Source organism: Microtus pennsylvanicus, chromosome 11 (assembly GCF_037038515.1).
Source record: "Microtus pennsylvanicus isolate mMicPen1 chromosome 11, mMicPen1.hap1, whole genome shotgun sequence".
NCBI lineage: Eukaryota > Metazoa > Chordata > Mammalia > Rodentia > Cricetidae > Microtus > Microtus pennsylvanicus.
In genome coordinates, this window is record NC_134589.1 from 51,973,700 (window position 1) to 51,989,157 (window position 15,458).

General features: G+C 51.4%; 2 protein-coding genes and 1 long non-coding RNA gene across 4 annotated transcripts; 2 read left to right on the plus strand and 1 right to left on the minus strand.

Annotated features, from left to right (window-relative positions):
* The first annotated feature begins 1,449 nt into the window (after window positions 1-1,449).
* Window positions 1,450-6,972, plus strand: Spem3 (SPEM family member 3). Its single transcript, XM_075991985.1, has 5 exons — window positions 1,450-1,587; window positions 2,529-2,584; window positions 2,730-4,579; window positions 5,192-5,371; window positions 5,516-6,972. Exons 1-5 carry the CDS (start codon window positions 1,450-1,452, stop codon window positions 6,970-6,972), a joined length of 3,681 nt encoding a protein of 1,226 aa, XP_075848100.1.
* On the minus strand, window positions 6,940-13,190 carry LOC142860563 (uncharacterized). 2 transcript variants are annotated; one of them, XR_012912362.1, is made up of 3 exons: window positions 13,102-13,190; window positions 12,932-13,014; window positions 6,940-7,466 (listed from the first exon to the last, which is right to left on the minus strand). It is a non-coding gene; the product is annotated as an uncharacterized LOC142860563 (long non-coding RNA). The 2 variants fall into 2 exon arrangements; XR_012912361.1 differs by having other exon boundaries at window positions 12,849-13,014.
* On the plus strand, window positions 12,884-14,995 carry Tmem102 (transmembrane protein 102). Its single transcript, XM_075991986.1, has 2 exons — window positions 12,884-13,565; window positions 13,667-14,995. Exons 1-2 carry the CDS (start codon window positions 13,352-13,354, stop codon window positions 14,974-14,976), a joined length of 1,524 nt encoding a protein of 507 aa, XP_075848101.1. The 5' UTR covers window positions 12,884-13,351; the 3' UTR covers window positions 14,977-14,995.
* The last annotated feature ends 463 nt before the right edge of the window (window positions 14,996-15,458 follow it).

Here is a 15,458-nt window from a genome sequence, read left to right on the forward strand (position 1 = left end):
GTGAATGCAGGCAGCAGAGCAGGGCATGGAGAAAGGAATAAAGAGGAGTCGGGAAACCCTTGTCATCTGTGGTTTGGAAATAGCCCTTCTCTCATCAGCCAGGATTCCTGTTAAGAGAAGCCAGTCTCCCCTTGGCAGTCTCCTGTAGCTCAAGGGGCCATAATCCTGCCAGTGGGCCCCTCTCGGTCCTGTCTGCAAAGTCTGAAGCTGTAAACTGCGAAGCCCAGGTCTTCAGAGCTCCCACTGGGTTTTAGTTCTTCTGCTTCCCAAAAGAGACAGACTCAGTTCTGTTCAAGAAACGGGGACTCGAGCTGGGCAGTGGTGGCACACGCCTTTAATCCCAGCACTCGGGAGGCAGAGGCAGGCGGATCTCTGTGAGTTCGAGGCCAACCTGGTCTACAAGAGCTAGGTCCAGGACAGCCTCCAAAGCTACAGAGAAACCCTGTCTCAAAAAACAAACAAACAAAAAAAACCCCAGAAAACAACAACAAAAAAAAACAACAATAATAAAAGGATAGTAGAATGCAAGAAACTGGGACCAGGGCTTGGTAAAGGTGGCTTTTTGGTTGAGTACTTGCCACTTTTGCAGAGGACCTGGATTCAGTGTCCAGCGCCCACGTGTGACTCACAACCATTTGTAATTCCAGTTCCAGGGGGTCCCGATGTCCTCTTCTGACCTCCATGTATACCAGGCAAAACGTGACACACATATATACAGTCAAAACACTCATATACATAAAATTGGGGGGAGGGAAGGGAGAAAAAGAGACTGAGGTCAGACATCTGGCAGATAATAGCTGGGCTGGAGAGATGGTTCAGTGGTTTAAGAGTTCTGGCTGCTCTTCCAGAGGTCCTGGGTTCAATTCTCAGCAACCACATGGCAGCTCATAACAGTCTAACTCCTGTTCCAGGGGACCTGATACCCTCACACAGACATATGTGCAGGCAAAATACCAATGTACACCAAATTAAAAAAATAAAAAAGCGTGAGGCCAAGCACAGGAAGACAACCAAGGCTCTAGACTCAGCCCAGGCTTCCCAGTCTTGAGAGACCAAGCACAGGAAGACAACCAAGGCTCTAGACTCAGCCAGGGCTTCCCAGTCTTGAGAGACCAAGCACAGGAAGACCACCAAGGCTCTAGACTCAGCCAGGGCTTCCCAGTCTTGAGAGACCAAGGGCTGAGACACTGGGCTTCTACTGCAGGAGGGATGACCTCAGCTCGCTGTGGGGGGATAGTTGATAAAACGGAGGGGTGCTGACCTATAGGTTTAGGTTGCTAGGACCTGGTTACTAGGGAGCTTCATCCTGGACCCTTCTCTTCCACCGTCCCATTGTGATCCCAACCACCTGCTCCATTATGATGCAGGCCTTCTCCCTCCCTCACTAGGGAAGTCTGCTTCCTAGTATGTAGGGGCCATGGGGCCCAGGTAGTCCTAGGACCCCAGGTCATGGGTGAACAAGTCTACCACGGAGCCCAACCATGCTCTGGCACCAACCTCAGGAGATGCCAAGATTTAGGAGATTCAATTCTGCTGATTCTGGGCAGCTTCATCTTGCTCAACGTGGGAATCAATGTGGTGACTCTGGTCAGGGAAGGGTCTAGGCACTAGGTGGAGGGGTCAGGGTCTAGGCACTAGGTGGAGGGGTCAGGGTCTGGGCATCAGGTGGAGGGGCCAGGGTCTAGGCACTAGGTGGAGGGGTCAGGGTCTGGGCATCAGGTAGAGGGGCCAGGGTCTAGGCACCAGGTGGAGGGGGCAGGGTCTGGGCATCAGGTAGAGGGGGCAGGGTCTAGGCACCAGGTGGAGGGGGCAGGGTCTGGGCATCAGGTGGAGGGGGCAGAGTCTGGGCATCAGGTGGAGGGGGCAGGGTCTGGGCATCGGGGTGGAGGGGGCAGGGTCTGGGCATCAGGTGGAGGGGCCAGGGTCTAGGCACCAGGTGGAGGGGCCAGGGTCTAGGCACTAGGTGGAGGGGTCAGGGTCTGGGCATCAGGTGGAGGGGCCAGGGTCTAGGCACCAGGTGGAGGGGGCAGGGTCTGGGCATCAGGTAGAGGGGGCAGGGTCTAGGCACCAGGTGGAGGGGGCAGGGTCTGGGCATCAGGTGGAGGGGGCAGAGTCTGGGCATCAGGTGGAGGGGGCAGGGTCTGGGCATCGGGGTGGAGGGGGCAGGGTCTGGGCATCAGGTGGAGGGGGCAGGGTCTGGGCATCAGGTGGAGGGGCAGGGTCTGGGCATCGGGGTGGAGGGGGCAGGGTCTGGACAGCAGGTAGAGGGGGCTCTGGGCTTCCTTTGCTTGTTTGTTTTGAGACAAAGTCTCACTATGTGGCTCGATTTGAATTCCAAATTTAAGGATTAAGATCTCCTTGCCTCAGTCTCCTGAGTGCTGTCATTACAGGTGTGTGCCACCATGCTTAGCCTGAGATCTGGGGTGTTCGAGGGGCTAAAGTGGAAGGGCTGCTAGGATACGGTCAGACAAATGTCAGCCTTCGGGGTTCGCCTCACTTCTGGGCTCTCCTTCCTCTGCTTCCCTCAGCTCTGGAAGCATCTGAAGAACTCACTGCGGATTCTTTTCCATCACTTTTTCCCCAAAGGTGAGTGGGCGCCTGCATGGTCTCCCGGGTATGTGGCTTGTCCCCTTTGCTCCAGTCCCAGTTCCCACCGGGTACCTGTCTTTCCCTGCAGACAAACTAGCTGCTGGTCTGAGCAGCCGCCCCATGTACATGCGCTGCATCACGGACCCCAAGAACCTGTGCTCAAGGATGCCTTCCCGATTTCATGGCCCCGGTTTCCTCCTGGGGCATCTCAGACACTTGGACTCTTGGATACCAGACACAAATGACGAGAACGTTTCTAGGTGCTGCTGGATGCCACCACAGTGTGGACATGGCAGAGCTCCTACAGAAGATCCGTGGGAACTGTGGAAAGAGGAACTGATGGGAGCTGGGGAATCCCCTCAGGCCACAGTCATGAAGACTCAGGCGTCTTTGTTTTTCAGGTCAGAGGTTTCTCCCCAGATTCCAAAGATATGCCAGCTGAACACGAACATACTTCCACCTTCCTCACCCCAGGAGAACAAGACTAAGTCAGATGACAGCCCACCCCACACTCTGGCCCAGGCCCTAACCACTTCCTCAACCAACTCTCAACAGCTCCCCTCCACTCAGTCCCAGACTCGGCCTTCAAAACGCACTCAGTTAAGGGCACAGGGCCTTGAGTATACCTCAGCCCAGACCCCACCAGCCCACGCGCCAGATTTTACCTCAGCTCCTATCCCAGCCCTCAGTGGAGGCCCAATACCAGCCAAGGCTTTACCCCCAGCCCCCACCCTGTCCTATCCCCCAGTCCAGGCCCCAACCCATAGTAAAACCCATACCTTCGATCAGGCCCAGTCCCAGATCCAGCCCCCTATCACACTCCAGGGGCCAGCCCACAACCCCAAGCAAACCTCAACCCACACATCACCTCAACTCCCAATCCAGGCTCCTGCTGATGCTTCCTTCCAGTCCCAAGGCCATGACCCAGTCCAAATTCTAGTACACACCTTGACCCACCCCCACGCTGAAGGACCTGAGCAAACATCTCCAGCCTCAGCACATGGGCCATCCCATTCCCTACTTCCCTCGTGTGCCCATACCCCAGGGCCTAGCCCAACCTCTGCCCCAGCCCCTTGTGGTCTGGCCCCTGTCCCAGTCTGTGCCCCAGATCCTGCTCTAGCGCTGTCTATGACCATGACGACTTCCCAAGCCTCTGCTCAAGTCCCTGTCACCACCTCTACCCCTACCCTACCTCCCGTTCCTTCTACGCTGACTTCCTTTTACCCCCACCTCTCCACTGGCCATACGGTTTATGATGCTCGCCAAGTAAAGCAGAACGTCTCCTGTAAGTACAGCTCCCAAAGCTCGAGGTGTTTTGGGAAGGACTTGAACATCCCCAGGCCCCACAAAGTGAAGGGTCTGGTAAATTCTGGCACTGCTGAACAAGCACGAAAGCAGCATGGGGAAGACAGTGCTGAGCCTCCCGCCGGCTCTATACTTGGTTACATGGAGTTGGGGAACATGGAATGGAAGATCTCAGATAATGCCAAAGATAAGTTCTCCCAGCCCAAGACCTTCCCTTTCTGCAGCTTTCATCCTTGCTGTTCTGAGAGCCAAGACAGAGACTCCCAGGCGCCAGTCTACCCCAAGTTCCTGGTCTACACACAGGATGCCACTCCTTCTAAGCCTTGTTTTCATTCTCCAAGCACTGCTCAGTACAAAATGCCCCCCACGCCCTCACCATGTACTCTTGCTCTGCCCCTTGTTTCTCCCAGAACGTTTGTGCTTCCTCAATCTACCCTTCAGAAGCCCCCCAACCTAGCGCAAACCCCTGCCTTTCTCTCAGCATCCAAGTCTCCTCAGGCTGCTCACTTCTCTATCCCTCCTCAGTTCTCCACTATTTCTCAAACCTTAGTCCAACCCCTAAACCCTGAGAATCAAAACTTTAACCAAGACTTTGGCCTTCAAACAACCCCAACCCTTGTCAACGATTCTGGAGTTCCCAGGAACTCAAGTCTTACCCAAGATCCAGGACTCCAGAAGAATCCAAGCCTTAACAAAGATCCAGGACTCCAGAAGAACCCAAGCCTTAACAAAGATCCAGGACTCCAGAAGAACCCAAGCCTTAACAAAGATCCAGGACTCCAGAAGAACCCAAGCCTTAACAAAGATCCAGGACTCCAGAAGAACCCAAGCCTTAACAAAGATCCAGGACTCCAGAAGAACCCAACCTTTGCCCCAAATCCAGAACACCAGAAGAACCCAAGCCTTAACAAAGATCCAGGACTCCAGAAGAACCCAACCTTTGCCCCAAATCCAGAACACCAGAAGAACCCAGGCCTTGCCTCAAATCCAGGACTCCAGAAGAACCCAGGCCTTTTCCCAAATCCAGGAATCCAGAAGAACCCAGGCCTTTTCCCAGATCCAGGACTCCAGAAGAACCCAACCTTTGCCCCAAATCCAGAACACCAGAAGAACCCAGGCCTTGCCTCAAATCCAGGACTCCAGAAGAACCCAGGCCTTTTCCCAAATCCAGGAATCCAGAAGAACCCAGGCCTTTTCCCAGATCCAGGACTCCAGAAGAACCCAACCTTTGCCCCAAATCCAGAACACCAGAAGAACCCAGGCCTTGCCTCAAATCCAGGACTCCAGAAGAACCCAGGCCTTTTCCCAAATCCAGGAATCCAGAAGAACCCAGGCCTTAACAAAGATCCAGGACTCCAGAAGAACCCAACCTTTGCCCCAAATCCAGAACACCAGAAGAACCCAGGCCTTGCCTCAAATCCAGGACTCCAGAAGAACCCAGGCCTTTTCCCAAATCCAGGACTCCAGAAGAACCCAGGCCTTTTCCCAAATCCAGGAATCCAGAAGAACCCAGGCCTTTTCCCAAATCCAGGAATCCAGAAGAACCCAGCCTTTGCCCCAAATCCGGAACACCAGAAGAACCCAAGCCTTGCCCCAAATCCATGCCTCCACAAGAACTCAGGTTACTATAAGCTTCCAGGCTGTGTTCAAGAGTCTTACCTCTGCATGAATCCAAGCAGTTCCCAAGACGCTTGCCTTCAAAAGAATCTAGCTATCACTCAAGATTTCGGCCTAAGGAGCTCAGATGCTGGTGTTCTTAGGAACTTAGGTTTCCTGCAGCCTTCCAGCCTTCACAGGAATATAATATTCAATCAAACATCTGCTCCGAGGACTTTGCGTTTTATGCAAGACTCTGTCATCTACAGAAATGTTGCGGTTAACCAAGACACTGTAATCAACAAAAATAAAGGTGTCTCCCTAGTAACTGACCAAAAGAGGCCAGACCCCCTTCGAGATTCTGGAGGTAACAATGGTTTAGGAAGTGTACAACATCCAGGAGTCTGCAGGAGTGTAAACCTGACTCAAGACACTAGACCACAGAAGATCCCGAGCCATACCCAAGACCCTGAAATTAATAAAAACTCTGGATTTATCCAAGAATCTAGTTCCCCCAAGAGCCCAGGTCTTGTCCAAACCTCTTGCCTCCATAAGAGCTCAGGTCTCACACAAGACTCAGGAGAAAATAAGAATTTAAGCTTTACCCAGGCTCCTGGAATCTACAGAGTCCCAGCTCTAAACCAAGACACTGGCTCCCACAACAGTCTTGGCCTAATCAATGTCACCACAGCAGAAAAACGATCAGACCTTAACCAAGATGTTGGCGTTTACAGTTCAGAATACGGCCAAGATCCTAACCTTCAGGAGTACCCAGCAATTGATCAAGATTCTGGCTGTCAGCAGGACCCAGCACTTGGCCAAGGCTCTGGCTTCAAGACTCCAGGCCTTACCCAGAAAGCTGGCCTCTGTAAGGACTCAGGCCTTATCCCAGAGTCTGGCCTCAACAAAAAAACAAGCTTTGCTCCAGGTACTGATTCTGCCCAAGTCTTGGGCCCATTTCAAACACTAAAACTGACATCTTCCCCAGTGGAATCCCTTGAAGGTAAGGTGACTTCTCAGAAGGACATTACAGAGCAGCATGTGCCCTGCACTTCTGTCCCAGTCAACCAAAGCTCCTGCCCTTCCAAGGACCAAATGCTCTCCCCTGACCTGAAAACTTTTTCAGAGGTCCCTGTCCTGATTGAGCTACAGCCTCCCTCCCGACAGCTAGACAGCCAAGACTGGGTATACCACACCATAGACACAGCTGTTTCGACCTGTCAGAAGTATCGCCAGATGTTTGTACCTCCCCAACTCGGCCAGAAGTCCCATTGCCCTGGACCAGGCACCCGGACAGGTCACGTGGTCTTTGATGCCCGCCAGAAACAGTTAGTAACTAGCAGGGAAAAGTGCAAAGCTCTGTCTCCTAGGCGCCCTCATCCAGAAGCATCCCAAAACTCAGAGGCAACCCAGAAGGAATGGGGATATCAAAATGTGATGAGGACCTTGGACAATGAGGGGGCAAATACGCATCAGAAATAAAGAGGCAAGAGAAGCATTCTGTGGTTGTTTGAGGCTCTCCATCCCAGCGCTACTACTTCCATCGGCCGTCCTCATCTTAGAGACATGGATTGCATGCCTTTTCTTCCTCCACAGCTCCATAGTCAAGCCCGTTGTCTTCCAGGCTCAAGAGTTGTGTGTCAGGAACAAAGATAGTAGCCACTATTCAAATGTAACTGTTAGGATGTCAATTAAAATTTAAAATTCTCACCAAGTGTTGTGTTGCACACCTTGGTGAATGGAGGCAGGAGGTTTAGGAGTTCAAAGACATCTGAAGCCATATAATGATGTCAAGATCAACATGGGTTACTTGAAATCCTGTCTCAAAAATTAAAAAAAAAAAAAGATTCTGAGAGGACTGGAGAGACAGCCATCTGTAATTCACAGCATTCACCTGGTGGCTCGCAGTAGTCTGTAACTCCAGTTCCAGGGCCTCGATGCCATCTCATCATCTGGTCTCTGTGAGCACTGCACACCTGGTACACAGATATATATGCAGACAATTATCCACACATAAAAAATTGAATTTAAGATGGGCATAGCAGTGAATGCCTTTAATCCCAGCACTCAGGAGGCAGAGGTAGGTGGATCTCCGTGGGTTCAAGACCAGCCTGGTCTACACGGCTACATGGACTCAGTCTCCAAAATATATATACATGAGCTGGGTAGGGTGTGCATGCCTGTAAGATCAGAATGCAGAAGACCAAGGCAAGGTTATTTTCAGGTTGAGTCCACATAGAACTATATAGCAAGAGCCTGTGGCAAAAGACAAAAACAATTCCCATTCTCTTCTTCAGTGTCTACATTTTTAAGTTCTGACAGCTACAGACTCAGGACATTTCTATTATAGAAAATTTTTTTTAATTTTATTTTATTGGTGTATTAGCCTATATGTATATCTGTGTGAGGTTCCTGGACCCTGGAGTCACAGACAGTTGTGAGCTGCCATGTGGGTGCTGGGAATTGAACCCCAGTCCTCTAGGAGAGCAGTCAGTACTCTTACCCACTGAGCCATCTCTCCAGCCCCAGGAAAAAAATTTAAGACAGATTTTTGCTATGTAGCCCAGGCTAGCTATGAACTCATTCTATAGGCTATGCTGGCCTCACAACCATGGACCTGCAACCCATGTAGCCTTAGCGTCATGAGTGCTGAATTATAGGCATGCACCACCACTATGCCTGGCTTTTTTACAGGAGAAGGGAGGTACTGTCTTCTCTCTCTCTCTCTCTCTCTCTCTCTCTCTCTCTCTCACACACACACACACACACACACACACACACACACATACTGTAGCTTGGGCTATCCTGATGTTCACTCTGTTGTGTAACTTGCCTCTTGACAAGGGTACATAGGAGACAGGGTTTCACAATTTCCCCTGCCAGTTACTGTTTCTGGCGGGAATCAAAGACCACATGACCTATCCAGGTGCCTGGTCCAGGCCAGCAGAGCTTCCATCTGGTTTTGGGAGGCAAAGACATCTGGTGATACTTCTGACTCGCTGATAGCAATACTTCTGACTCGCCAATGGCGATACTTCTGACTTGCTGAAGGGACTGTCCCTATAAGTGCAGGCTGGTCTCAGATTGGAGGCAAACCTCTCCTGCCTCAACTTTCTGAGCATTAGAATTATGGATATGAGCCACCACACTTGAGGGCTTTTCTTTAAAGACTGGATATGGTGGTGTGTGTAACCTCAGAACTTGGTAGGTAGAGGCAGGAGAGTTAGGAGTTCAAGGTCAACCACCACACATAGTAAAGGACAACCTGAACTTCATGAGACCCTGTCTCAGTAAAAAGGCATGGGGTCTGAAGAGAGGACTCAGAGGGTCAAGGCACTGGCTGCCAAGCCTGATGTGAGTTTGATCCCTGGGTAGAAATAATCAGTTACTATAAGAGGTCCTTTGAGCTCTTCATGCGGTTATGCCATGGTATATCAATGCGCATGTGCACAGACACAAAATAAAAATGTAATTAGGGGAAAGGGGAAGCAAGCTGCAGTGGTGGCGCACGCCTTTAATCCCAGCACTCAGAGGCAGAGCAGGCAGATCTCTGTGAGTTCGAGGCCAGCCTGGGCTACAGAGTGAGTGCCAGGACAGCCAGGGCTACACAAAGAAGCCCTGTCTCCAAAAAGAAGAAAACAAGGAGGAAAAAAAGGGGAGAAGAAGGAAGGGAGGAAGGAAGGAAGGAAGGAAGGAAGGAAGGAAGGAAGGAAGGAAGGAAGAGAAAGAGGGAGGATGGCCAGATGTCTGAGTGGGCAGAGCAGTCAAGTCTGATCACTTGAGTTTGATCACTGGGATATTCATGCTGGAAAGAGAGGACCGATTTCCACAAGTCTTTTGACCTCCACACACACTTGAGCACGTGCACACATGCACACACACACATGAGAAAGTTTAAAAATAAAAAATAAAAGGGAAGCCGGGCGGTGGTGGCGCACGCCTTTAATCCCAGCACTCGGGAGGCAGAGGCAGGCGGATCTCTGTGAGTTCGAGACCAGCCTGGTCTACAGAACTAGTTCCAGGACAGGCTCCAAAACCACAGAGAAACCCTGTCTCGAAAAACCAAAAAAAAAATAAATAAATAAAAAATAAAAAAATAAAAGGGAAGCCGGGCGATGGCGGCGCACGCCTTTAATCCCAGCACTCGGGAGGCAGAGGCAGGCGGATCTCTGTGAGTTCGAGGCCAGCCTAGTCTACAGAGCTAGTTCCAGGACAGGCTCCAAAGCCACTGAGAAACCCTGTCTCGAAAAACCAAAAAAAAAAAATAATAATAATAAAATAAAATAAAAGGGAATTCTATTCTATTAGAAAGTAATGCTTTAGAGTTCTCTTTAAAGAACATTTCATTCATTCCCAATATTTTTATTTATTTACTTTTTGTTTTTTGTTCTTTTTTGAGACAGTGTTTTTCTGTGTAGCCATGGCTGTCCTGGAACTCACTCTATATACCAAGATAGCTTCAAACTCCGATATCCACCTGCTTCTGCCTCCTGAGTGCTGGGACTAAAGGCGTGAGCCACCAAATACTTTCTATTACCAATATCTTCAAGGGTTTCAGAAAACCCAGGGAACCTTGTTGGTTTTGAGAGTGACTCAGAAAGATATGTACAAATGTCCTTTGCCTGGTACCCCCAAACTGTGAGCCCAGCCTTCAGGGGCTGGAGAGAAGGCTCAGCAAATAAGATTACTAGCTATTCTTGCAGAGGACCCTGTTCAGTTCCCAGCACCAACACAATGGCTCACAATTGCCCATAAATCCAGTTCCAGGGGATCCAGTTCTCTCTTCTGATTTCTAAAGGAACCAGGCAAGCACATGGCTCCCAGATATACATGTAGGCAAAAACACTCATACACGAAGCTTGAAAAGATGGCTCGGCAGTTAACTCAGGTTCGATTCCTAATGCTTACATGGTGGCTAACCACTGTCTGTAACTCCAGTTCCATGGGGTCTGAGGCCATCTTCTGGCTCCAAGAGCTCCAGGCATACAAACGGTACACAGACACACATACAGGTAAAACAACCACACACAAAAATAAACTGAAAAAAAAAAAAAACAACAAAAAACAAAAACAAAACCAGTCTTGACTCCTCTTGATCTGGCCTCTAGGGGTCATAGTCAGACATACAAACCCGCGTCCCTCGTTCCTTCAGCTTCCCTCATTGTGGCTGAAGGGGAAGGGTACCTCCTTGGCAGTGACTTGAAACCCCTTAAGTCTGGGCTTCCCAGGCAAGCTCTGGTTCCAGGAATTTTGCTTTGTTTTGTTGTTTTGAGACAGGGTTTCTCTGTGTAACAGTCCTGGCTGTCCTGGAACTCACTATGCAGACCAGGCTGGCCTCGAATTCACTGAGATCCACCTGCCTCTGCCTCCAAGGGCTAAAGGCATGTGCCAACACCTCCCGGCCTCCAGGAGTTTCTTTACAGACTCCCTCCAACCCCAGCTTTGGGGTGGTTCACCTGGAACTCACGCTGCATCGCAGCTGAGTCTCTAGTTCATGGTAGTCCTCCTGCCTCTGTACTGGGATTAAAAATTTGAGCCACCACACGTCATTATCCTCCAGCTTTTCAAGACGTCCCAGTTAACAATCAGAGGCAGATGGCATGTAAGAAGTCCCGGCCTGGGGAGGGGTGGTCTGGTCTGCGAGCCTACTGCATGCTTACTGGTTTACTGCCTGTCCCATTATCACACTCCCAGCCCCATCCTGTGTGTGTGCTACATTCTGATCCCTTATTCTGGTCTCTGGGAGCATAGGTTACTGAAAGTAATTTCCTGCCCTAGTTTTTGTGGCCTGAGCTACCATCGCTGCGAGTTTCCTTTTGGACTTCAGTTAATAGCTTCTATGTCCACGTAGCCTCAGGTTCCCATGTGTTTGTCCTGCCATGATTCTGCATGTCTGGTGTGGGCATTGTTGGTCACAGTCCCCCGCCAGGATTCAGATGTCCACTTCTGTGTCATCTTGTAGGTTTCCTGCCTTAGTATTAGTATTGATTCAAGGAAGATGCCTTCCCACCAATCCATAGAGAAGTTTTTCAAGCTGTCTCACTCAGCTCTGACCCTGAGTGAGTCATATGCATTATTATCATTATTATTTTATTATTATTTATTTTATTATTTTTAGACAAGGTCTCACCATGTAGCCCTGGCTGTCTTGGAACTCTATGCAACCAGACTGGTCTTGAACTTTCAGAGATCCACCTGCCTCTGTGTCCCAAGTGTGTATTAAAGGTGTGTATCACTTCGCTCAGCTTCTTCCTTTTTAAAAATAGAATCTAGCTGGGCAGCCGCGGCGCACGCCTTTAACCCCAGCACTTGGGAGGCAGAGGCAGGAGGATCTTTATGAGTTCAAAGCCAGCCTGGTCTACAGAGCAAGTTCAAGAACAGGCTCCAAAGCTACAGAGAGAATCTAAATTGCCTAGACTGGCCTTCAACCTGCCATCCTCCTGTCTCTACCTCCTAAGCCCAGCACAATTTTTCTAAACCATAGTCTCTAAAATGACCAGGAGCCCTTAATCCCAGCCCTTGGGAGGCAGAGGTAGGTGGATCTCTAGGAGTTCAAGGCCAGCCTGACCTACGCAGTTTCAGGCCAGCCACAGCTGTACAGTGAGGCCTTGCCTCAAGTGAATAACCTAAACTAAACTGAAATGAAGTCAGAATTTCTTTAAAAGAGCTTCATCTAAGAGACCACGGAGCCTCACGAATGAAGTGTGGGCTCTTCATTATTGTTTACTATTCAAATTCAACCAATTATCCCTCGCCTCCAATTCCAGGGAGTGTTTATGTAGGATTGATTAGACAGAACAATATGCTGTCGCGAAACAACTTCCAGCTGGGTGTAGTGGCATGAGCCTGCAAATCCAGCACCAAGGAACCTGAAGCAGGAAACTTGCTAGGAGCTCAGGGTCAGCCTGGACTGCACAGTGATTCTAGGCCATCTTGGGCTACATAACAAGACTTTTTATAAAAGTAAAAAAGAAAAAAAAAGACAAGCATGTAAGCAGGGATCCCTTTCCATCCGAGCTGCAATGCTTACTAAGCATGGTTCTGTCTGCCTTTAATTCCAGAACTTAGAAGACAGAAGAGGAGGCAGGCTGAGTTCTATGAGTTGCCTGCTCTACCTAGCGAGTTCCAAGCCATCCAGAACCACACAGTGAAACCCAGTCTCAAAAATAAATTTTAAATTAAATAAAATTGAATGTGGAGGGGAGGGGAGGGGAGAAGAAACTACAGCTTCCAGTAGGCACTACTCTAGCACAGTGGAAAGGGTGTGTAGGGACGGCCCCAACGCACCAGTATTGCGGGGAAACAAACTACAACTCCCAGGGTAGCAACATGCCAGCAGGGTGAAAGGCGTGACTGACCTCTCACAGGAGGCGGGACCAGTCCAGAACCTCCCAGACAGCTTCCAGAAAAGGGCGTGGACATGTGGCCATCAGGAAGTTACCTGTAGACTCTTTTACGGTGCTTTCTGCTCACAACCTTTTGAACTACCCCTTAATCGGAAAGCCGTGGAGCACTAAGCCTCTTCTGAAAAACAGGTAAAGGGAGGTGGAGAAAGGGTGGTGGCACTGGCTGTTGCATTCCCCAGGAGGACCCAAATAGTCATTTTTTTACCTGCTGAGTCAGGTGAACCGATTCACCGGGCCGCAACCCGCATCTAAGAAAGGGACGAAGGAGGTAGTCATCTGTTCTTCTTGAAGACGAAACACGGAACACTTCATCTGCAGGACCCACTTGTGGACTGTCTGTGGCCTTTGCTCCACCTCCGAAGGCCGGAAAAACTGGAGAACGTTTGGGCAGCAAAAGAAAGGCCGGACAGGGCTAACTCCGATCTGTTCGCTCTAGCCCCAAACGATAGAGAACCATGGCTTCCACCGTGTGGGGCAGTGCCCCCTGGTGGGGCCCGCCACCCCCAGCCCCAGCCCGGCCGCTCACGGACATCGACTTCTGCTCTGGCGCCCAGCTGCAGGAGCTCACCCAGTTGATTCAGGAGCTGGGTGTTCAGGAGAGCTGGAGTGAAGGGCCCAAGCCTGGAGCTGATCTTCTCCGAGCCAAGGATTTTGTCTTCTCTCTGCTCGGTAAGTAATTCTCAACTGTAGGAATTTGCAAACCCCAACCTCACTATTCCCCACCCCGGCCTTGGATCATGATACCTTCACGATCCCTTTTCTTCCTTTAGGTCTAGTTCACCGCCAGGACCCTCGTTTTCCACCCCAGGCAGAACTCTTGCTGCTTCGTGGTGGGATTCGCGAAGGCTCCCTAGATTTAGGGCATGCCCCCTTAGGTCCCTACGCCCGGGGACCTCATTATGATACCGGCTTTACACTCCTTGTGCCTGTGTTTTCTCTGGATGGCACTGGGCCTGAGCTGTTACTGGATCTGGAATCCTGTTATGCGTGGCTCCGCCTTCCAGAGCTGATGTGCGGAATTTCGGTCCGGGAGGCCTGGCAGGATTGCCTAGGACCCCCTGTCCCAGAAGAAAGTGATTTGACTCACCAAACCCATGACGAAGAGAATCCCACGGAGCAGGAAAGCGCTGTAGACCAGTCACATGACCATGTCCCTGAGCCTGAGCCGCACACATCTGTGGAAAAATCTAATAACCTTTCAGGGTCCCAATCGCCTTACAATGACATGAATCTTGAAACTCCTGAACCATTGAAAACACTGAGTAGTGACGCCTTGGAAGCCGACGAAAGGCCAGTCCCAAAGCCGTCGGAGGCTCCGAAGGCATGGCCTACATTATGCTCTACCCAAGTGGCTGCATGGTTCTTCGTTAAACTGACTGAGGTCGCTGAGTCCCTGATCCCGGTCCCGGGCGCCCCGCGGTTAGTTCACGCTGCTCGCCACGCGGGTGTTACCACGGTCCTCCTGGCAACTCCGGAGCCCCCACGCCACCTCCTGCTCTTCGACCTGATCCCGGTGGTGACTGTGACAGGCTGGCCTGACAGCGCTCGGAGCCACTCGTGGGCGGGTCCACTGGCATCCGAGTCGGCTTCTTTCTACCTAGTGCCGGGCAGCCTCCCGGAGCAGCAGGGCACCCCTGGATGGCAGCTGTGCTTCGCCCGCCAGGAGCTGGCGCTCAAAGCGCGCATCCCCGCGCCGCTGCTTCAAGCACACGCGGCGGCCCAGGCGCTGCTGCGCCCGCTGGTGGCGGGGACCCGGGCCGCCGCGCCCTATCTCCTGCGGACCTTGCTCTACTGGGCGTGCGAGCGGCTCCCTGCGCTCTACCTAGCGCGGCCGGAAAATGCCGGCGCTTGTTGCCTTGGGCTACTGGATGAGCTGAGCCGAGTGCTCGAGTCCGGGACGCTGCCTCATTATTTTTTGAGCGGCCGAAAGCTCTCTACCGGAGATGGCTCCGCTGCCCTGCGCGGGGCATTGGCACAGCTCCGCGGAGACCCTGCCCAGGCCTTGCGTGAGGCGGTGGAGGAAGCCAAGGCTGCCCGCAAAGGGGGCGGTTTAGCAGGCATAGGGGGCGGAAACCATTAAAGATTCTACTCTGACGGACTGCGAAGTGTTTCCTTTGGCGAAAGGGTCGTGGAGGGTCTGCTCCTCCTTCGCAGACAGACTATGTGTCTTGGGTCCAAAGCCTCCTTCCTAAAAAGTCTCCCCCAGTGTTTTGCCCTGCCTGAGGCCCAAGTTCTTTAAATCTGGCCGGCACCCCTCCTATCCCGGTGCTGCCTCCCGAGATGTTTCTCTATTGGAGTCTTTCAGAGTCAACAGCGGACTGGAGGAGTAGCAAAATGCGGGAACTGGCTTTTGGAAACCTGGTTCTGATTAATTTGTCTTACACCAAAGCAGGGAGATATGAAGGCCGGATTACAGTCCAGACTGGATGGCACAACTACCCCCGTTTCTCCACTGCGCCCCTACCCCCACTTTCCTCATCCATTCCTATTCTTACTTCCATCCCAGGGGGTAGGGTCCCTTTCCATTTCCTCACTGTCGGCCATTCCGTCTAGGGCCCCCGC